This window comes from Hylobates moloch, unplaced genomic scaffold (assembly GCF_009828535.3).
Source record: "Hylobates moloch isolate HMO894 unplaced genomic scaffold, HMol_V3 SCAFFOLD_1, whole genome shotgun sequence".
Taxonomy (NCBI): Eukaryota; Metazoa; Chordata; class Mammalia; order Primates; family Hylobatidae; genus Hylobates; species Hylobates moloch.
Window position 1 is genome coordinate 142157186 of NW_026652276.1, and position 22316 is coordinate 142179501.

At 36.7% G+C, this 22316-nt stretch overlaps 1 protein-coding gene and 1 long non-coding RNA gene across 14 annotated transcripts in view; one reads left to right on the forward strand and one right to left on the reverse strand.

Annotated features, from left to right (window-relative positions):
• Window positions 1-3875: 3875 nt before the first annotated feature.
• SKAP2 (src kinase associated phosphoprotein 2) overlaps window positions 3876-22316 on the forward strand; it is a 218836-nt gene continuing 200395 nt past the window's right edge. For 8 of the 13 annotated variants that reach the window (XR_009215503.1, XR_009215505.1, XR_009215508.1 and 5 more), the window contains exons 1-3: window positions 3877-4216; window positions 13644-13749; window positions 14378-14403. Coding sequence is in view for 1 of the 13 variants with exons in the window: in XM_032758872.2 (XP_032614763.1) it covers window positions 4150-4216; window positions 13644-13749; window positions 14378-14403 (199 nt within the window). In the remaining 12 variants the exon portion in view is untranslated. Of the gene's footprint in view, window positions 4217-4923; window positions 5024-13643; window positions 13750-14377; window positions 14404-22316 lie in introns of all 13 variants that reach the window. The other 5 variants (XR_009215509.1, XR_009215510.1, XR_009215512.1 and 2 more) reach the window with 2 other exon arrangements.
• The window catches only part of LOC131384548 (uncharacterized), a 53862-nt gene continuing 42598 nt past the window's right edge, over window positions 11053-22316 (reverse strand). The window contains exon 3 of the long non-coding RNA XR_009215516.1: window positions 11053-11174. This is a non-coding gene — a long non-coding RNA (uncharacterized LOC131384548). The remainder of the gene's footprint in view (window positions 11175-22316) is intronic.

The following is a 22316-nucleotide window of genomic DNA, read 5'->3' on the forward strand; positions in this document are numbered from 1 at the left end:
GCATACCTCACAGATTTTGCAGGTTAGGTTCTAGACCAAACCAATAAAGCAACTATTGCAGTAAAGTGAGTCACACAAATATTTTGGTATCCCAGTGCCTATAAGCATTATGTTTACTGTAGTTTATTAAGTATGCAGTAGCATTATGTCTGGAAGAATAACTAACACACCTACTTAAAAATACTTTATTGCAGCTGGGCATGTCGGTACATTCCTGTAGTCCCAAGCAACTCAGGAGGCTGATGTGGGAGGATCCTTTGAGCCCAGGAGTTCCAGGCCAGTCTGGGCAAACATAGAGAGACCTCCATTTCTAAAAACCCCCCCAAAACTTTATTGCTAAAAAATGATAATGATCATCTGAGTCTTCAGCATGTTACCTTTTTTCTGGTGGAGGGTCTTGCCTCAATGTGAATGGCTGCTGACTGATCAGGGTGGTGATTGCTGAAGGCTGGGACGGCTGTGGCAATTTCTTAAAATAAAACAAAAATGAAATTTGCTGCCTTGAGAGACTCTTCCTTTCATGAACGATTTCTGTGTGGCATGTGATGTTGTTTGCTAGCATTTTACCAACAGTAGAAGTTCTTTCAATACTGGAGTCAATCCTCTCCAACCACTGCTTTATCAACTAAGTTGATGTAGTATTCTAAATCCTTTCTTATTATTTCATCAGTATTCACAGCATTTTCACTGGAGTAGATTTCATCTCAATAAACCACTTTCTTTGCTGATTCATAAGAAGCAACTCCTCATACCTCCAAGTTTTATCATGAGATTGTGCGGTTCAGTCACATCTGCAGGCTCCACTTCTAACTGTAGTTCTCTTGCTATTTCCACCACATCCTTCACTGGTCTTGAACCCCTCAAAATCATCCCTGAGGGTTGGAATCAGCTTCTTCCAAACTCCTGTTAATGTTGGACATTTTGACCTCTTCCCATGAATCATGAATATTCTTAATTGCATCTAGAATGGTGAACCTTTTTCAGAAGGTTTTCAATTTACTTTGCCCGGATATATTAGATAAATGACTATGGCAGCTATAGCCATATATATATATATATATATATATATTTTTTTTTTTTTTTAAGATAGGGTCTCATTTGTGGCCCAAGCTGGAGTTCACCGGCACAGTCATATGTCCCTGTAATCTTGAACTTCTGGGCCCAAGGGATCCTTACATCTCACCTTCATGAGTAGCTAGGACTACAGGCACATACCACCACACCTGGCTAGTTATTCTCTTTTTTTTTGTAGAGATGGGGTGCCACTATGTTGCCCAGGCTGGTCTTGAATTCTTGGCCTCAAGTGATCCTCCTGCCTCAGCCTCCCAAAGTGCTGGGATTACAGGTGTAACCCACCATGGCCAGCCAGAAATGTATTTTTAAAATAAGACTTGAAAGTTGAAACTACTCTTTTATCCATGGGCAGCAGAATGGATGTGGTACTAGCAGGCATGAAAACATTAATCTTCTTGTATATCTCCATCAGAGCTCTGGGGTGACCAGGTGCATTGTCAATAAGCAATATTTTGAAAGGCATCTTTTTTTCTGAGCAGTAGATCTCAACAGTGGGCTTAAAATACTCAGTAAATCATTCTGTAAACAGATGTGCTGTCATTCAGGCTTTGTTGTTCCACTTATAGAGCACAGGCAGAGTAGATTTATCATAATCCTTCAGGGCCCTAGGATTTTCAGAATGGTAAATGAGCACTAACTTCAACTTAAAGTCAGCAGCTGAAATAGTTCCTAAGAAGAGAATCAGCCTGTCCTTTGAAGCTTTGAAGCCAGGCATTGACTTCTACTCTCTAGCTACGAAAGTCCTAGATGGCATTGTTTTCCAATAAGTGTTGTTTCATCCACATTGAAACTCTTCGTTTAGCCACCTTCATCAGATATCTTAGCTAGATTTTTTTTTTTTTTTTTTTGAGATAGAGTCTCGCTCTGTCACCCAGGCTGGAGTATAGTGGCGTGATCTTGGCTCACTGCAAGCTCTGCCTCCCCAGTTCACGCCATTCTCCTGCCTCAGCCTCCTGAGTAGCTGGGACTACAGGCGCCTGCTGCCACACTCAGCTAATTTTTTTTTTTTTTTTTTTTTTTTTTAGTAGAGACAGGGTTTCACCGTGTTAGCTAGGATGGTCTCAATATTCTGACCTCGTGATCCACCCGCCTCATCCTCCCAAACTGCTGGGATTACAGGCATGAGCCACTGTGCCTGGCCTTAGCTAGATCTTTTTGATAACTTGCTGCAGCTTCTTCACCAGCAGTTGCTGCTTCAGCTTACACTTTTATGTTCTGAAGATGGCTTATTTCCTTAAACATCATGAACCAACCTCTGCTAACTTCCAACTTTTCTTCTGCAGCTTCCTTACCTCTCAGCCTTCGTAGACTTGAAGAGAGTTAGGGCCTTGCACTCGATTAGGTGTTGGCTTAAGGGAATGTTATGTCTGGTTCAATCTTCTATCCAGAACATGAAAACGTTTTTTACCAGCAATAAGGCTCCTTCGCTTTCTTATCATTTGTGTGTTCACTGGAGTAGCATTTTTACTTTCCTTCAAGGACTTTTCCTTTGCATTCACTACCTGGCTGTTTGGTGCAGGAGCCCTAGCTTTTGATCTTCTCGGCTTTCAATATGCCTTCCTCACTAAGCTTAACCATTTCTAGCTTTTGATTTAAAGTAAGCTTTTGATTTAAAGTGATTCTTTTACTGGAACACTCAGAGGCCATTGTAGGGTTATTAATTGGCTTAATGTCAATATTGTTGTGTCTCAAGGAATGGAGAGGCCCAAGAGAGGGGGAGATATGGAGGAAGGTACAGGGTTGGTAGAGCAGTCAGAACACACACATTTATGGATTACAGTCGCTGCCTTATATACGTGCTGTTTGTGATGTCCCAAAGTAATTATAATAGTAACTTCAAAGATCACCATAACATATATAATAATAATGAAAAAGTTTGAAATAGTGTGAGAATCACCAAAATGTGACAGAGACATGAAGTGAGCACATGCTTTTGGAAAAATGGCGCCCATAGATTTGCTTGATGCAGGGTTGCCACAAACCTTCAATTTGTTAAAAAATGCAATATCTGGGAAGCACAAAGATGTATGCCTGTTAAAGGTTTTAAAGAAGCCATTTTTTTTTAAAAGAGAAAACTTTTAGGAGGCTTTACAGATAGAAGACAATAAGTATTTGTTGACTAAATGGTCAAGTTGGAGTGAGCAGATTTTATAATTTTATTCTACTAACCACCACCAGCAATTTTATTTTTGATGCTTGTAGATGGACAGTGGTGCCAATGTCTATTCGGCCTTCTGTTTTTCTGTTTTGTTTTGGTTTTTTCCTGCCAAAGGACGGTGCTTAGGACTTTCCATTCTTCCTTGTAGTGGGGAAAATCTGTCACCCCAAGGATATGAATTCGGTAGAAAAGTAATCTAAGAGCCAATCACAACGCGTGCTCCGGAGCGGCTCCAGACTGGCTTCTCCCGGACGACTGGCGGAAGACGAGACTTCGTTACCTCCATTCAATCGGACAAAGAAGGCCATAATAGCTTAGGACAAGAGAAAATTCCTTGTGGGTTAAACTGCAGTGGGACTGACTGTTACGCAGAAGGCGTAATCGGAAAACTTCCATACACTCTGTATCACGGATACATTTCTTTCCGGAATCTTGGAGAAACGATCAGCAGTCGTGATGGCACCAGTACCAAAAATGGCTGTAAGGCGCTTCGCACGCTGGATCAGGTGATGCAGCATCAGGTGACGCAGCCTCAGTCCGCCCCCTTCCCACCAGTGGCTCCTCCTCCTGCTTCCCGGCGTAGCGGTGGGCGTGGCTTGCCCACAGGCTCTTTCTTCTGGGGCCGGGAAAACCGAGGAATACACATGCGCAGTTGGACCCCTCCGGCCTTTCGTGTCCCTTCCCACCCATCTCCCCGCCCCGACCCTCTGGGCGGGGCTGGGCCGTCAGTCCAGCGGCAGCTCGCTGGAGACTCAGTGACTTCCTTGTTGTGAGCCCCGGCCCGGCAGTGTCCCGACTCGTAGCCCCGCTGTTCTTATCCGGGCCGCTAGCCTGAGTCTAGGTCGCAGCCGCAGCCCCACCCCGTCGGTCACCTTTTCAGCGCAGGTCCTTTCCCCGCACGCCCTGCGCTCCCTAACATGCCCAACCCCAGCAGCACCTCCTCTCCCTACCCCCTCCCTGAGGAAATTAGGAACCTGTTGGCAGGTAAAGAGCGGGAAGGCGACGGTAATGCTGTTGGGGCGGGGGCGAGGGAACGGTGAGCCGGTGGGAACAGAAGCATTCAGAGCCCTTATCCTCCCTCCCCGCGCTTCCCACGTCTTCTAGCCAGTGGGGTCGGCACAGGGAGGAGAGAAGAGGGGTTGTTTTGTCTCAGAAAGGGAGTGGACGTGTGTGTTGAAATTTGGTGCGGGGATGGTGTCGAAGCCCTTTTTGGTGATCTACACAAATGAGATCAGGACGTTTCTATGTGCATTGTGAAGACGGTGTGTGTGTGTGTGTGTGTGAGAGAGAGAGACAGAAGGGCGGGGGAGGAAGAGTGGAAGAGGGAGAGAGAATGATAATGATAATGAATGCTGCGTGAGCAGGCAGAAGGGAGCAGAAGTCAAATAAGTAGTTCTTGGGTGGTCTGGCCAATGGAGGTAGAGGATGTAGAGATGCAAAGAGCTGTCAGAGCCACAGGTGTTAGGGGTTATGGGGTGAAAGAGTTTGTCATTTCTAAAACTCCCATTTTTCTTAAACATTCAGCTCACTCACGTTTAAGACTTTTGAAGAAGGTCTGGTTCTCAAATGGCCACTTGTCTCCAGCCTCAGTAATATGTTAAAGCAAAAAAGGAAGGATATGTTAAAGTTCTACTTCCTGTGTGACACGATGAAAGTACTTCATCTTTGTACCCTTATGTTCCCTTTTTCAGTTTTACATTACCATTTATAGGAACTTGTTTCAGGAGCTAAAAACGTGGTTCTTCAGTAGCATTATGAATCCACTACTACATTAATTTACTGGATATGGAGGTGTGTATGTTAACTAAGAACCAATAAAAATTTATATTTCTGTACAAGGTAGAAAATACATGTTTTTAAGGTAGCACAAATCTTACCTATCTTAATGTTCTGGAATTTCAGCCATCATTTATTTTGTCTTGTGTACGTCAGAATTCTGGAAACTGAATTTTGATTTTTAGTTTTAGATGTCTATAAAATATTTGTCTCTCAGTATTGTTCATGAATAACTAGATTACAGATTGCTTATTCTAACTCTTAAAAAGCAATGTCATCTAAAATGTGACATTTGAAATAATGAGTTACTCCTATAGCAATGTGAGTCCAAATCTCCTAATATGCTGTCATTCAGTTTTAGTGCTTGGCATTATTAATATGGTAGGGAAATTAAAACTAAGTGTATGAATGTAGACTTATGTTTGTATGATTATGGTACAGTATGTTGAATGCATTTGTGGTGGGATAGTCTTTCACTGTAAGAAATGCTTGTTGTCATTAAAGGGTACCACTAAGGGAAATAGTTAAAGAAGTCTAAAGACTGACTTCAGGCAGCTTTATTACATCACATGATTACTGATTTTGTTTTACTACACTTAATATTCTTTGTTTTTACAATGCTGGAATTGTTTGTTCAGAATATTATTGTAATAACCAGTGCAGAAAAATGTTTATCATTATTCCAAAAATAGATGAAACCATTTTCAGGATATTCTATGTCTGTATTTTTGAATTTAAGAAATAACATATAGACCTCTAGGTGCATGTTTTAAAGCTTGGTACCTCCCATAGTACAGTTTGTTATTTGGATCCATAATCATACATCACAGATAATATGATATGTAGGTCATGAGAACCTTTATTCTCTTATCCCCATAGATCATTAAGTATTTCATGTGACCCTTATTTGTGTAATTTAACTAAAAACTCAAAATTACATATTTAAGTTATCTGCCAATGCTAACTTCCAATATATTTCTGTCTTCTCTCTTTAGTCAGGTAATATACTAGCATAACATCTGAAATTATTTTAAAGTCATTTTATTGACATTTTCACTATTTTATATTATTAAAGCAAATCACATTAAAACACACATGAAGTATTAAAAAATTACATTAAAACTTTTGGAATTAGAAATTTGGATTGCACTTTATTTTCAGAGGATATTTTCAAGAAGTATGAAAGTGAGTTGGGGCGTATTTATATTTAAAGAAATTTAACAAATCAGTGTTTTTCAGGTTTTAAAAAAACTTATTTGGAAAGTTGTTAACATTTTATGTTTGACTGTAATTAAAATCTTTTCTGAGGTAGAGAAGGCTTCAAGAATAGATGCTGTCAGCAATTATTTCATGTATTTCATCTAAAAATATTGTTAGCATTGTACATGATTCTTTTCATAATTCAAGTGTATTCGGTAATAGAATATGACTAGATTTAGAGTAACTAACATTATAGAAGAATTTATATTGGTTTGAATATTAGAGATATTGCTGGCTTATTTAGTATATTTCTTTGAAACTGAGGAGATATTGGTAATGGTGTTGTAGTTAACAGTTGAGTGCTCTTAGAATGCATGGTACTATGCTAGAATTCCAAGGTAGAGAAGATAAGGAACTAAACTTTTCAGGGGTTTAAAGTCCTTTGTTTTTAGAAAGACGAATATATAATCAAAAGATAATGACTGTTAAAATAATGTTGCTTAGATGTATCTGTTTGTGTTCCATATGCCTATTATCTAAATCATTATATGTCATATGTACTGTTTGAAATTTCACCTGCTTAAAAGGGATAGGTACTCAAGTGTATTCTTATTTATTATTTTTCTTTCTCTTTATTTTTCTGTCTGATTATGGCAGTTCTACGCTATACTTTCAACATTTGTTCCCTCTCCCTTCTTCTTTCCCCTATAAAGACCATTCCATAGAAATGTAAAAAAAAAAAAAAAAAAAAAAAAAGAGGTTGTTATTGTTAACTCACATGTGTTGTGTAAAGATACCATTGAAAAAGTGGCTGTCTGGTTTGACTTTTAGTTATATTTTCTGTGGAGTCAGTCTTGAAGACCTATGCTTTTTATAAAATGTTGATTATTCTTTTGGTTATATGAACAGAAAAGGACTTACAGAATTTCGTTGTTGAAAGCAAATTTTGAGCTGCCATATGCATTACAGGCAACCTTTGATTTTTTTCTTTTCTACAACAATGGAAGAACAGGTTTAGCCTGGATAATTGAAATCAAATTCCCAAATCTAGTCCATTTAATCTTCTCTCACATCCAAATATTTTGACTAGGACTAGCAGCAAGAATAATCTTGATTTATGTGATTTTTTTTTTCTCTAGGCAGGCAAGAAAGTAAGAGGAACTAGAACCACTTCCCTCCAGCCTCCTTCATTTGTTTAATCACCCTTTAAATAATGGTTTGTTAGTGGCTTGCAATCAGATCTTCTCATTCATCCTCATTCATTTGTTTTAGGACAACAAATTTTAAAAGGAAAGCTCTAAGAAGATGTTATTTTCTGTTTACTAAATTAGCAAATGAAACCATTGTTAAAAGAAGAAAATAGTGTTTGTTAGTGCTCTGAAAAATCAAACCAAACCAAACAAACAATAAATAAAGTGGTTATATAGTTTCTGCAAAGTGATCTTGAGGTTTTGTTCACATGGCACTCTTGATTAGAAATACCACATTTTCCCTACTGGGAATTTTTAGAAAATTAAAATTTTTTTTCCCACACATTATGTGTGAAGATAATCAGTATGTTTAGGGGCCATTGATTATCTTCACACATTGATTATAATATGTGAATTTTTTTTCACACAATATTATTTGGGGTATATAATCAGTCCCTAAAAGGATTCCTGTAGGGGCACTAGGTGAAGAGTGCAATTTATTTGAAATAGAGGCAGAATTTTTTCAATGCTGAGTATATTACAGTTTAATTTCCACCTTTCCAAAGTTCCATTTATAATTTGGTCAACATTTCGGTTTTATTTTTCCTATGAGAATTATGTATGGTGTATCTAGTGTCCCATAACTTCCTTCTGGGACATTGGCTGAGTATGTAAAGGGAAGAGTGCCACCTACTGAGTCACCAGTAGTCACCTACCTCCTTAGCACCTGGATTTTCCTATGGAGCAAGAACAAGCCTGCCCCATTTGGGCAGCAATCACTAAAGAGCATAAAGTTGATATGAGAACATTTAATCTCAAAATGAAATCTATTGTACCTCCAAGATACTCTTTTCTAGAAATAGGAATATATGTAAATTAAGGGACTAGAGGTTTACAGAGTTTTTTTTTATGGGTTAAATAATACTGATGAATTAAGATGTGGTGTTAGGAAAATTATTTGCCTATTTTAAGTATATAATGTCCTGCTTTTTCTTGGGAGGAGATCTTTTGTCATGGCTGTCCAATGAAAGTATTTTCATCTCATTACTATATAAGGCTCTTGATACTACGTACAGTTTTTATAGCTACCCAAACCAAATTATCATTGGTTTTCTTCAAAAAGAAGAATCTAAACATATTAAAAAATTAGCATTATATGAAAAATTTGCAAATGGGCTTATTGCTCCTGTTACCAGCATTAAAGTATTACTAGAAAGAAGGTAGACACAACAGAGTAGGAAAAGCTGCTGGTGATTTGAAACACAGTTTAGTTGTCTCTCATAAATTTCAGATTAAGTGTCATATATGGGTGATAAAAGTGGCATAGGCTAGATTTTATATACTCATTATTCACTTAGTTTGTCTTTTCCAATTAAAGCTAAGTCTGTCTTTTTCATTCCACTGAGTTTTCATTTCTTTTTCAATCACATTCTGAACACATTACAATAGAGCTGCCTAAAAGTGAATATAGTGTAAATCTCAGACTAATGTGTTATTCACTGTGGCTTCTTTGAAAATATGTAGTAAAAAGGTTTTGATTATTATAAGGTGCTATTTATCAAGAGTCATCTTTTAGGGTTGAAAGATGTTCAGCCCTACCTTTAAACAGCCCAGCTTTTTATCAAAATATATCATTTAGCTTCCCAAAGTCAATTTTGGAAATTTTGTCCAATGATTGGATTGTAAGACTCTGGTATGTTTTACCCATTGTACCATGAGAGCTCTTGTGCCAGTTCGTGTCACCTTTTCCTTGTTTGAAAAGTCTGGTTCATCTCTAACCTGTAAAAGTGCTAAGTAATCAGGGAAGGACATCAGTTAGAACAATCAATAACTTTTCGATTAGCCATTTTCCAACTTTGGGCATTTGGCGCTGTTGATTTGCATGTGCCCAGTTTAATTGATTTTTATGTTTATCAGTAGCTGTTTGGTCAGAGCCATACCCTGCTTTAACAGAGAAGAGCATGTCTTTTTTTTTTTTTTTTCCTGACGGCAGCTTACATTCTAGGCTAGGATCCCTATCATATTGTTTGGTGACAGCATATCTCAATGAATGTGAGAAATCTGGCCCAATTCACAATGTAGAGAGAGATGTGGAATTAAGTTAGAAAGGCCATGGGGGTGCTGTGTGATTGGTTTTACCTTTATTTTATTGATTTGCGGCTGAGCATATGGTGGTAGATTCAGTCCAATTCTTGCTCCCTCCCCCTCCCCCATACAATTCAGGCCATCACGGAGGCTGAATGTGTGTATATGCATGTGTCAGGAGGTATTGGGTGGTTGGAGGACTAGGCAGGAAGAGGAGGTGTTACCTTTGTGACTTGTTTTTAACCTTTTAACATGCAAGCCCTATTCTAGGCTGTTTGATAGTCGGGGGTGGTGAGGACAAGTGGCCAAACTGCTTTTCAAGAGTGGGAATCTGTGCTACTACATCCAGAAACTGAGAGTTATTTTATCATTTGCAAAAAAATTTAAAGTGTTCTGACCTGGTGTAGTTCCACCTTTTCACTATGTGATCTGTGTAGTAGTTGGTAGAAAGCAGTTAGTGTGTGTGTTAGATATTTGTCCCAACCACTTGCGACTCTAGGGAAAGGTGGAGTGGCTGTTTTTTAGGAGGTCTATATGTTAAAAGGGGGAAAAAAGGAAAATTGGAGTACTATTCAGTGATTTGATGTGTTTGCCTCTTGGGGTCTCCATGGCAATTGAGAGATTTCTAACTTAAACTGCTCAAGATTGCTGAGCCAGTATACGTCAACTTTTAATTTTGTTTTCAGACCTTAACATTTATCGACAGAGCAGTTGTAAATCTGATCTTTTCAGAGGGCTTCTCCCCCAGATCCTTACAGCTGTACCGTGAGATAAGGTTTACTCTTGACAGTGTTAAGGTGTAATAGGAACTAAAATCCCATCACGTCTACTTTCACCAGGATAACTTTTTCCTGCTGATGACTTGGGCTGGAGTGGAGGCTGATGGAGATAGGGGTAATTCTGGGGTTAAATGCAAGCAGTGCAGACTCTGCAGTCTATTTGGCTGCCGGCCCGGAGGCAGGAGATGGGGGTGGGTGGGGGTAGTTAGACCTGATAGTTAAACCCTTTCCTGCGGGCGCAGAGTGGGCCTCCCACGCTTCTCTCCCGTGGCCAGTATGCGTGAGAGTGTGAGTTGAGCCTCTGCCTCCGAGGCAGAATTCTAAAAACCGGGCCAAGAGTCGAGCGAGGGAGGCTGACCTTTTCTTGTAATCAAATTACTGCGTTTCCCTGAATTACGGGCAGTCCGGAATGGTGAAATCTACATATTAACCGAGGAACACGACCCTCAAAGGAAGGTAGAAGAGGGCTAACGCTCTTGCTAGTTTACTGTGCTTGCTAGTTTACCATTTGCAGGGCTATTTAGAGCACAATAAAAAGCTTCAAATCTCTTCTCCAACCAGCCAGAGGAACACTTGATTCGCCCAAGACTTTTATTGCTTGCTTTTGAAATATTACCCTGGCTGTGAGCTACAAAGCCACAGATCCAGCCCCATTTGTCTGGCGAGGGCTCTGCCCCAGACCCGGCTCTCCATGCTCACTGCTCCGCCTGAGAGGAACCCTGGAGTTTAACACTGAAGTGCGTTTCTCCGAGGGCAGAGCTGGAGCATCTCACAGCCCTACAACTTCTTTGCGGCGCTTGGTCTGTCTTTGCGTTGCGAGATCAGGATCGGTGTGTTGCTCAGGCACCGGCCGAAGGCCACCGGCACGTCTAGGAGTCTCCTGTGCCTGGAAGAGGCTGATTTCATTCGATTCTAAAAGAAACGGGTAAAGTGTAGATTTTAAGAAATAACCTAGATTTCAAAAGCTTAAAAACCAACCAAGTCTGTGGACAGTCAACAAACTAAAATTATTTCGGGAACCGCTTCCAGTTTAAAGTTTTTTAAATTTTTAAATTTTTTTAGCAAAGCAATTTCTACTCTCTCCACATCACCTTTGAGAAATAATCACGAAAAATCACTCTTTATTAAATAATTTTAGTTGCTTTAAACCTTTTCTGGGAAAAGCTTAGGAATAAGTGTATTAAAAAAGGCTACTCTAAAAAAAAAAAAAAAAAAAGACCATACCCAATCTCTGAATTTCTGCCATCCTTGAAAAATACCGATTCTTCCTACAGTCCCACACTCTTTCAAAAAATACTTTGTCATAAAATAGTAACATGGATCAGTATTTTAAAAACATGTTTGGGGGCGTTAGAGAGCACTATGTAGAGAGTATTTATTGCAGCCTTTTTTTTTTCTGAGTTTTTATGAAACTGAAATGACCTTTTAAAGAAAAAAACTCTTGGGGGCAATTCATTGTTATTACTTCCAGAGATAGAAAATAGATTGTTTGTTTAAATTTGGATTGTATAATGAAACTATAAAATAGGCAAATACTCATGGAAGAGGGAATCAAAGGCAAACATTGAGTGAAAATAACATTAAGCAGACTATTCCCCAGTCATTGGGCCAGTGATTCTTCCTATTGAGTCTGGTTGGAAGAAGAATCAGCAGTAGGGATGTTGCTTCTTCCCTTATTCCACTTTCTTGCAAAAGTTACTGTAATGATCTCAGGGGAGCCAGTGATCTTTTCCATTTCAGCTAATATCGAAATGTCCAAAGGTTGCTTGCTCTTCTGGGCATAAAATTTAAAGCTTTTAGAGCAACATGCTTCTTCATAAGTTTTGTTATTTTGAATTCACTTTAGAAGTCTGTGTCTAATTTGCACTGGTACTAGATTATGTCTCTGTGTCCCCCTCATCAAAATATAACTCAAAGAAAGAGAAGCTGTGACATTTGCTTTCATTTGATTTTGATACTTATTTTTTAATACATTAGTTGTTAATATAACTCAAGGAAAGAGAAGCTGTGACATTTGCTTTCATTTCATTTTGATACTTATTTTTAACACATTAGTTGTTAATAGACTTCAAACCATAAGCTGTTTTTTAAAATTATTACAGTATTCTTAATTCTTTTACTTGTCATATTGACTTAGTGAGAAATTACCTTTACACATTTATTATGAATGTGTAAAAGTTTAATCAGCTTTCCTCATTGGATCAAGATACTTTTGTAATCAAGAATTACAAACATTCTATCACATATACTAGGTTTTAAATGGTTAATTGTTAAGTACAGTTGAGAGATTGTTTATTATACTACTTTGAACTATTTATACGTAGTATTGTTTTGATGCTATACAAAGTAGTTAAGGAAAAAGTAAAACATATATCCCTTCCATATGAAATAATCAATTATTTATAGCCATGCCTACTTAAACATCTTTTAATTTTATCCTCTATATTAGATATTTCAAAATGAGCTGTGAAATTCTGAAAATAAAATTAAAATTGCACAGTATTCCATGAATAATAAGAATGGAACTAGTATAAAAATTGAACCTGTAAGGACTTGTTGGAATTTTACACTAGAGAGAACTAGACAGCACCGTAATTTGGAAGTTTACTAAAGTTAAAAAAAGAGGCTATGAGGGAATGTTACATGAAGCCACAGAAATCTTGTTTCTTGGTGACTGTATTTTTACATAGTGGAAGAACTTATGTTTGTACTTCTTCCTTAAGAAATATTTCAGGTGGTAATACCAAGGCAAGAAGCAATAGCTCACAAAACTACACAGCTGGTTATCTTTTTTATTTGAGGGTAGTCAGAATGAGTGGGTAGGTAGGAAGGAGGAGGGCTTGATTTGGGAATCTTGGCTAGAAAAGTGGATTTACTTTTTCCTTTAAAGCATTACATGTTGGATATACCTGAAAATTGATTGTACTAGGGAAAACAGACCCTTGCCAGAGACATTAGTTGCCATTAGGCATAATAATATGAATGACATTTTCACACAGGAACTTACAAAATACTAGAAAATGATATTAACACATGCATAAAAGCTTGGTGCTTGCTTCCATATAAAGAATTTGTTTTACGGGGCACCATAGTTTATTAAAACTTGTGTGCTTCTTCCTTGTTTAATGATGCCAGACATCCAAATAGTATTTGCTGTGGTAAGCATAAGTAGAACGTACAAATTTTATTAGCTAAGTGGTGATCAGATTTGTTCAACTTAGTATTTGAAACACACTTCAACTGTTATGCTTTGGAATGATAACTATAACAAATTGTACAGCTATTAACACTTATGTGTAGAAACAATCATTGTCCTATTTATTTTCACAAAACCTTTATTTCTTACAATTTCTATCCTGTTTCTTATATTGCGTGGTTTAGATGTTGAAACATTTGTAGCAGACATACTGAAAGGAGAAAATTTATCCAAGAAAGCAAAGGAAAAGAGAGAATCCCTTATTAAGAAGATAAAAGATGTAAAGTCTATGTAAGTCACTTACCTTTTGTTTACTGATTTCTTACATAGAAGCAGTTTTGTAACTAACATTTTAATAAGAAATCGATTATTATGGAGTTAAATTTTTCATGTTCTAATTTAATTGATGTTAAGTATTTTTGAAGGGCAAAAAATAGATTTCCACTATATAGTTGTTAAACACAGATATGCTTATCATAATACCCTTCTTGATTGTGTATTTTTCTGAGCATTCTAGCAGAATTCAACTGTTTATTTTGATTATCTGAGGGTATATTTGGTTTAAATGATAAGACAAAGGTGGATTGAGGATTTTAATATACAGAAAATACCTGACACTGAAGAAAGAGAATTCTTTTAATTGTTACTACTTTATATGAATAAATGTAATATATTTACATGTCATAGGTATTAAAGATATATCCTCATTTTACTACTGTACTTAGATCTTTAAAAATTATTTTATTTAAAATTTTTAAGCATTTTGGAATTGTCATTTCAGGACAGGAATTAGTTTTTTCTAATGTATATCAAGGTGTGTATTTTTAATACAGATTTTGGATTTTAATTACTGTTACTGATTAGACCTTGTTTTGATTTTTCAACCTCATTTAAAAATATAATGTTCTTTATTTTGTAGCTATCTTCAGGAATTTCAAGACAAAGGTAAGTTTTCTTGTTTGGCAAACTTGAAAATTTTTTTCCTCTGTGGAGATTTTCAATAGGATAATATAACACATACTGAAATTTGATAGTTGGAATTAAAATTTAGATTTCCGTAATGTATACTTAGACCTTCAAGATGAGAGTGCTAGCTCCCCCTGCTGAGAAGAAAATTTAAAAGTATATCCAGAATTTACTCTGCACAGTCTTCTGATGCAGAAATCTTAGGCATTTAACATTCTTAGGTTTTGTGTTTCTTAGAGTACATTGTGGCAGAAATTTGTTAGGAAGGGTAAAAACGTGCAATTACACGTGGAATAACTTGGTGAAACAGAGGTGAGATACTAGCCCACTGCCATTTAACACTGCAGAGATTATTTTATAGTGGTGGTGGGAGAAGGGCCTGTGGCTGAGTGCTCACAGGTAATGTTTTTGAAGGATGTTTTGAAAACAGTATAAATTTTTGTTAGAGAACAAACAATAAAATCCTTTTCAAGTGAAGTTTTTATTTTCCTTGTGGTTATTTTGATATGAATACATAGGGGCCATAGACATTTTTTAAAGAAGGGAATTCAGTTTCTTTTTTTTTGAAATATGTGAGAATGCTGATAACCTGATTGTCTCCCTCTAGATTTGAGAGACAGCTGCTTAGCAGACTGAAAACCAGATCAGGAAAGGTATAGGAGCTTCCTACTACGTTATATATTCAATTCTTTAAGGGAAACTGGGTCTGGCCCTTACTTCCATGATACTTATTCATAGGTTATGACATACAGCTTGAGGGTGCTGGTGTGAGGGTTACAATATGAGGTTAGTTAACCTCCATGGAGCTAGGTTCTGGGTTTGAGGAAGACACACAGTATGGCATCTTCTAACTGAAGCTAGCAGATCCCAGAGTAAATCGTATTTGTGCCAACTGATAAGTGAGAAGGTGGTAACAGTTTCAATAAACAAAGGACTTAACCAGACAAACCTAAAATCAATTAAAAGGAAGTCACAGTTCATTTTCCCATTAGATCATCAAGATTGGTATGATTGAAGGGAATGAGAAGAGATTTTTTTTTTCATATTAAGATTTTTAACACTTAAATAAAGAAATGAGCAGGAAACTATTCCCTGTAAGTACCCACTTTTTCTTGTGCTCCACAAGAAATCCTAAACTATGGGTTTAATTATGCTACATTTTGTTTAGATGAATGTAGAAATGAATTTATGCATTTTAATTACGATAACTTTTATTATGTAGTATACTTTATGGAAGAATATTAGATATCAGATTCTGCCTCTCTTAAAAGGCGTATTATTTCCACTGATTATTGAACTTGCATTGTGCTTTGTGGCTTAATTATTTGTACATTAAAAATTTTTAAGCTAAAAAAGCATGATATGAAGTAATTGTGTAATTGTGTATAGATCAGTAATAGTATAGAAACTTTCCCTTTGGTATTTTGTTTTAGAATTCGTTCAGGTGTGTGGATATTAAAATTACATTACTGAGATGCATTCTTTGTCTCTAAAGAGAATGGAAATTTATATGGTATTTGATAGAAATTGAAAAATGAGCATAAAATAGGAGTTCAAATAGCATAGAATTTAGAGATTGCTCATAATCATTTTCCTCTGAATAAGTCATTTGTAGTTCAATACTGCTGTATTGAGTTAACTAATCATGAAGAGTGCCTGTTCAGAAGTAAGCCTGTAGATGAATTAGATGTATACCTTGGAGAAATATGAGCTGAGTACTTTTATGCCATTGTATACTCAAAGTATATTCAGCTTTGTTCTAAAAAGACTATTCCTGTACTTTGTTAGGCATAGTAAAGGGTACAGACTTAATAGTTGCAAAGTAATTATTCAATATCGAGTACATCTGTTTTTAAAAATAGGAATTTATTTTCAGGTCTCTACATTGAGTAAATTCAATTCTAAGTATGTTTTGGTGGTGTTGCCTTTTCTTCACCTGACATTTACCCTTTGAGGTTTTGGATTATCTTTATCCAAGGAGGTCTGGGCAGAATTCTTTTGGCTGTTTTCCCATCCTTTCTCTTCCCTCTTGTCTCTCTCTCTCTGTAGTCAATGTAGGGTCACGTTGTGAACATAACCTTTTTCCTCCATTCTACCTTTACACCCTTATTTTATTTACATATATGCATATATGTATTTTAAATGACAGTTAAGTATCATTTTGATGTCACTATTGGGGGGAAAAAAAGGACCAGGTAGAGAGTTCTTAAATAAAAAGAGTTAATTCAAATTTATTCATATTTAATAAGTCGGTTATTAATTTCTCTAATGCACACAGATGTGTATCATCCTTCCTTACTTCCCTCACAAATCCTTCCCTTCTACTCTAGATAATCTCCCATCCTGAGATTTAACAATACGTATTTTACAGTTTGAGGTATTTCTTTTTTTTTTTTTTAATTATTATACTTTAAGTTCTAGGGTACATGTGCACAACGTGCAGGTTTGTTACATATGTATACATGTGCCATGTTGCTGTGCTGCACCCATTGACTCGTCATTTACATTAGGTATATCTCCTAATGCTATCCCTCCCCACCCCCACCACCCCACAACAGGCCCCGGTGTGTGATGTCCCCCTTCCTGTATCCAAGTGTTCTCATTGTTCAATTCCCACCTATGAGTGAGAACATGCGATGTTTGGTTTTTTGTCCTTGCGATAGTTTGCTGAGAAGACAGGGTCTCACTCTGCATCTCAGGCTGGAGTGCAGTGGCACCATCTTGGCTCAGTGCAACCTCCGCCTTCCAGGCTCAAATGATCCTTCCACCTCAGCCTCTGGAGTAGATGGAACTATAGGTGCTTGCCTCCATGCCCAGCTAATTTTTTTTTTTTTTTAAAAACGAGGTTTTGCCATGTGTCATAGGCTGGTCTCAAGTTCCTGGGCTCAAGAGATCAGCTGCCTCAGCCTCCCAAAGTGATGGATTACAGGCATGAGCCACCATGCGTGGCTGTCAGTTCTTAAAATTTAAAATTAATTGAGTTGATATGGTAGTTGAAACACTAGGCTGCATAGATCTTAGGAGATTTTTTTGATATTTCCATTTTTTGGGGTGAGAATAGTTCACACTGGTAGAAACTCATTTTATTACAGTGGCTTCTAGATATTGAAGCTTGTGTATTAAGCTAATTTTTCAGTTGTTTATATTCATTTCCGTAGAAAGCTATTGTTTTAAAACTTTCTTTTTCATTTATTAAAATTCTTGTTTTATCCTTATATCTGCAAGTCTTGATTCCTCTATTGAAGAGATCTGACAAATTGCAGCTTTAGAATAATTATCAGCTGATTTTCTGAATTCCTTAATTTTACTTGTACTTAGGAAAGATTTGAATCTAATCAGCTAGAACACTTCTTGCTTACTTTAGTGCTTGTTATTCATTTGAAATATTGCTTGTTTTATCTGGAACAGATAGTTCCTTCTTATATCCTTCAAAGTATTGTACGTGACAGAATAACCTAGTTTCTTTTTTTCTTTTCCTTTTCCTTTTTTTTGAGCTAGGATCTCACTCTGTCATCCAGGCTGGAGTAGAGTGGTGTGATCATGACTCACTGCAGCTTCAGCCTCCCCCAGCTCCTTTGGGAGGCTGAGGTGATCCTTTTTCCATTTAGCCTCCTGAGTAGCTGGGACTATAGGTACGCTGCCTGCGTATTGTATTTCTTTGTAGAGATGGGTTTTCGCCATGTTGCCCAGGCTGGTCTTGAACTCCTGGGCTCAAGAGATCCACCTGCCTTGGCCTCGCAAAGTGCTGGGACTTACAGGCATGAGTCACTGTGCTCGGCCGACAGAATAACCTAGTTTCTAACCTTAGTTTTTTACTTGCAATATTGCCTCATACTATAAAGTATCCTCCCGAATTTAGACTTCATGCACTGGAATTATGCTATGTGATTATTTCAGCATTGTTCTCTATCACATAACAAGATCATAGGTCTCTTAATGTGACTTGAAATAATTATTTTTGCAATGAGAATATATTACTATTTAGTAAATACCGTTATTGACTAATAAGTAGAATTTTCTAATACTGTATATATTAAGTACATGATAAAAAATTTTTCCTGTGGTTGTGTCTTGATCATGTATTAGTCTCGGTTTTCTCCAGAGATGATTTAGGTGTGATTACTTTCTTTATAGAATGATATACTGAAATAAGATAATGTGAAAGTACATAGTAGGTGTTTAATAAATATTAATGCGTATTCTCAGATTCAACTTCATTTGTCAAGAAGATTTAAGTTGATCTTGATTCATAAATTCAGTTTTCAAACAATTTGGGGGAAAATTATCAATTATTAAAAGAAGGGCAGGGCATATGTATTAGCATTAGTCAAATATTTCATGAGATTTTTTTTTCAAATTCGTAAAATGTTAGTGTCTACAGTTTTTTTTTTTTTTTTTTTTTGAGATGGAGTCTCACTCTGTCACACCCAGGCTGGGGTACAGTGGCGCGATCTCTGCTCACTACAACCTCTACCTCCTGGGTTCAAGTGATTGTCCTGCCTCAGCCTCCTGAGTAGCTGGGATTATAGGCATCCACCACCACACCCAGCTAATTTTTTGTATTTTTAGGAGCGATGGGGTTTCACCATGTTGGTCAGGCTGGTCTTGAACTCCTGACCTCCGGTAATCTGCCCACCTTGGCCTCCCAAAGTGCCGGGCAGGTGTGGGCCACTGTGCCTGGCCTAGTGTCTACAGTTTTGAAAAAGGGGATACACTGCTTCAGGTGCTACAGCTAAAAGTCTCATTTTCTCCTTTAAAATCTTTTTGCTCTAACTGTAAAAAAAAAAAAAAAAAAAATAGATTTTGCCTTAAGATTTTATTGATATTGTTAAATATGCATAGATTTACTTAGAAAGCAGTTTCCTTTGACCTTCTCACTCATACTATTTCTTAAGTTTTTAATGGACTAAGAATAGCAGAATAAGAATAGCAGAAAAGTCTGGAGTTTGGATGATGTTTAATTTCCTTTTTTTACCCTTCCTAACATAGTGTGTTTTCTGTTGAACGATAACTTCACAGTGAAATCCGAGGAAATAATTCACAGCTTTTTCCTTCTACCACCTACCCCCACCATTGGCCTTGTACAAATGTCTTAAGCATGTTTGAAATGATGGGACCTGTAGTAGTAGAAGTATATTTCACAGGCAGTGCTTGAAAAATGGTTTTTTCTTATTTTAAAGCTCTGCCCCAGTTTTGTGCCAGAAGTTGTCTTTAGTATTTGCATGCCCTCCTATTGTAGAAGAATTATGAGGAGAATCATCTTTTCAGTGACCTAGATCCTTCAAAGCCTTAAGAATGAAACTTTTCCTGAAGAAATGACAAGTGAAATGCTTAATTATGTATATTTAGCTATATATTATTACTTGAAAAATTAGACAAGTAAACTATGTAGAGAATTATAAATTAATTTATTTCCACTAGAGTAGTTTTTCCCCGTTTGTCTTTCAGTAAGAAGGAATGGTTATCACTCCGATTTTAGGTACAGGTTTAGTAGTATCCCTTATCCAAAGTTCTTGGGACCAGAAGTGTTTCAGATTTTGCATTTTGGGACATTTGCTTATATGTAATGAGCTATCTTGGGGACGGAACCTAAGTGTGGACACTAAATTCATTTATGTTTCATATACACCTTGTAATTTTGTGCCTGAACTAAAGTTTGCGTACATTGAACCATTAGAAAGCAAAGATGTTAGGCATGGAATTTTCCACTTGTGTTGTCGTGTTGACACTCAAAAAGTTTTGGATTTTGGAACATTTTGGAGTTCTGTTGATTTAGGGATGTTCAACCTGTGTATTACTTCATTTCCTGTTTACCTGATTGTGTTTAAAATAGGGCTGTGTTGAAAAAACAAGCAACAAATTGGGTAAATCAGCTTCAATGGTTGTAGAGATTTTGACTGTTCAGTTGTTGTTGGGCTACATCTCTAGGCATTTGGGAAAATGTTAATTGATGATGAACCATATCAAAAAGAATGGCTAATAGTAATTTGATCTCAGCTAGTATAAATTTAAAAATGTTTTTCAGAAAAATATGCTGCTGTAGTATGATTAAACCTTGAGTTTGTTGCAATGTTTGTTACTACTGAAATTATAGGAAGGTAAGTCTGGGATCATTGTCTTTTATTCTGTTAACTTTGTATCATTAATTAAACTTTTGAAAGTTGTGGGATAAATCAAATGCTTTTCTAGGGAAACAAGAAACAGTATTAATGAGCAACAACCCCATAATTATCCTTGTGAGTACATAACAGGGACACATTCATGTCTTTTCTTTGTGCAATAACTTTTACAAAGAAGTATTTTTAAACTGATCATTAATTTTATGACCACAGAAATGAGATGCAAAATTTATGCTATTGTCAGTAGCACAGGCTCACAGCACCACTGATATTATGTGTGATTGTAATAGAATGGCTGCCAACTAATGATTCTGTAGACATTTCATTTGAGTGTGCTTTTCTTTAGATGTGTGATTAGCTGTAATGCTTTCACTTATGTCTGTAAATTATATTGGATATGTTTACCTGATGCCTATTGTTGATTTGGAGTTCAGTTTTGTATTACATAAATGCAAGTTGAACTTTTTTTTTTTTAAATTTATAGAAGTCTTTGCAGGTATAACTACAAATAGCCCCTGGGGAGGAAAAATGCTTTGCACTACTCAATAGTGACCCCTGTGTTCAGTTAAAACTCCTTATAAGACAGCAGCTTTTACTCTTTACTGGGTTGAAAAAAAATTAGGGGGGAGGAAAAGGGATGGACCATCACTGGAACAATGTTAAGATGAAGAAGACCATCTTGAAAAATGATGTGTCCTTTCAACTTAATGCAGGTTAAAAAGGGGCTATCCCTGTATATGTAGCATATAGATTCTTTGCTTTCTGAGTTAATTCAAAGGATTTTGGGGAGAAAAAAATGAAGAAATGAAGCCAGTAGCAGTACTTAATTCATTTTGTCTTAGGTAAATATAAACATCACACTGATTAAAAAAAAAAATACTTGCAATGAGCTGCAATTCTTAGAATGGGTAAGTTGAAGACAATTTCGTTTTAATATATAACCCCAAAGTGTTTTATTTTTATTTTTTGAGATGGAGTCTCACTCTCTTGCCCAGGCTGGAGTGCAGTGGCATAATCTTGGCCCACTGCAGTGGCATGATCTTGGCTCACTGCCTTCCGGGTTCAAGCAGTTCTCCCTGCCTCAGCCTCCCGAGTAGCTGGGATTACAGGTGCCTGCCATCATGCCTGGCTAACTTTTGTATATTTAGTGGAGATAGGGTTTTGCTATGTTGGCCAGGCTGGTCTCAAACTGCTGAGCTCAGGTGATCCACGTGCCTTGGCCTCCTACAGTGCTGGGATTATAGGCGTGAGCCACCGCACCCAGCCTATTTTTTTAAATAAAAACCGAAACCATGACTTTCTATAAAAGTCAAAACCATGACTTTAATAAAAACCAAACCATGAAAGACTCTCAGGTCTTTCACCTGTTAGTGATCAGTTTGTGTAGAATAAATACTCTTAACTCATATTAGATATTATTGAGTTTATAGCTTTAGTAATGAACTGTTGATATGTATGTATATATTTATACATATTCATTGAATATAGACTGGTGTTTGCATTTGTGTGTATGTATGTGTATATAAATGCATATATACAGATATATATGCACACATAATAATGGATGTTATCAAAGGATAATTACTTCTAATTTTAAAAACTTTTAATTTTTTCTGTTTACTTCCACATAGAATTTAATATAATTTAAGCCTGAATATCCGAATTTTTTTCAAAATCTTTGCTATATATTATTTGGTTTTACTGTTCTTTTTAAATAGTCATAATAGCAAAATATGCCACATGCTAAGTTCTAGTAATGTTTTTGAAGTATCC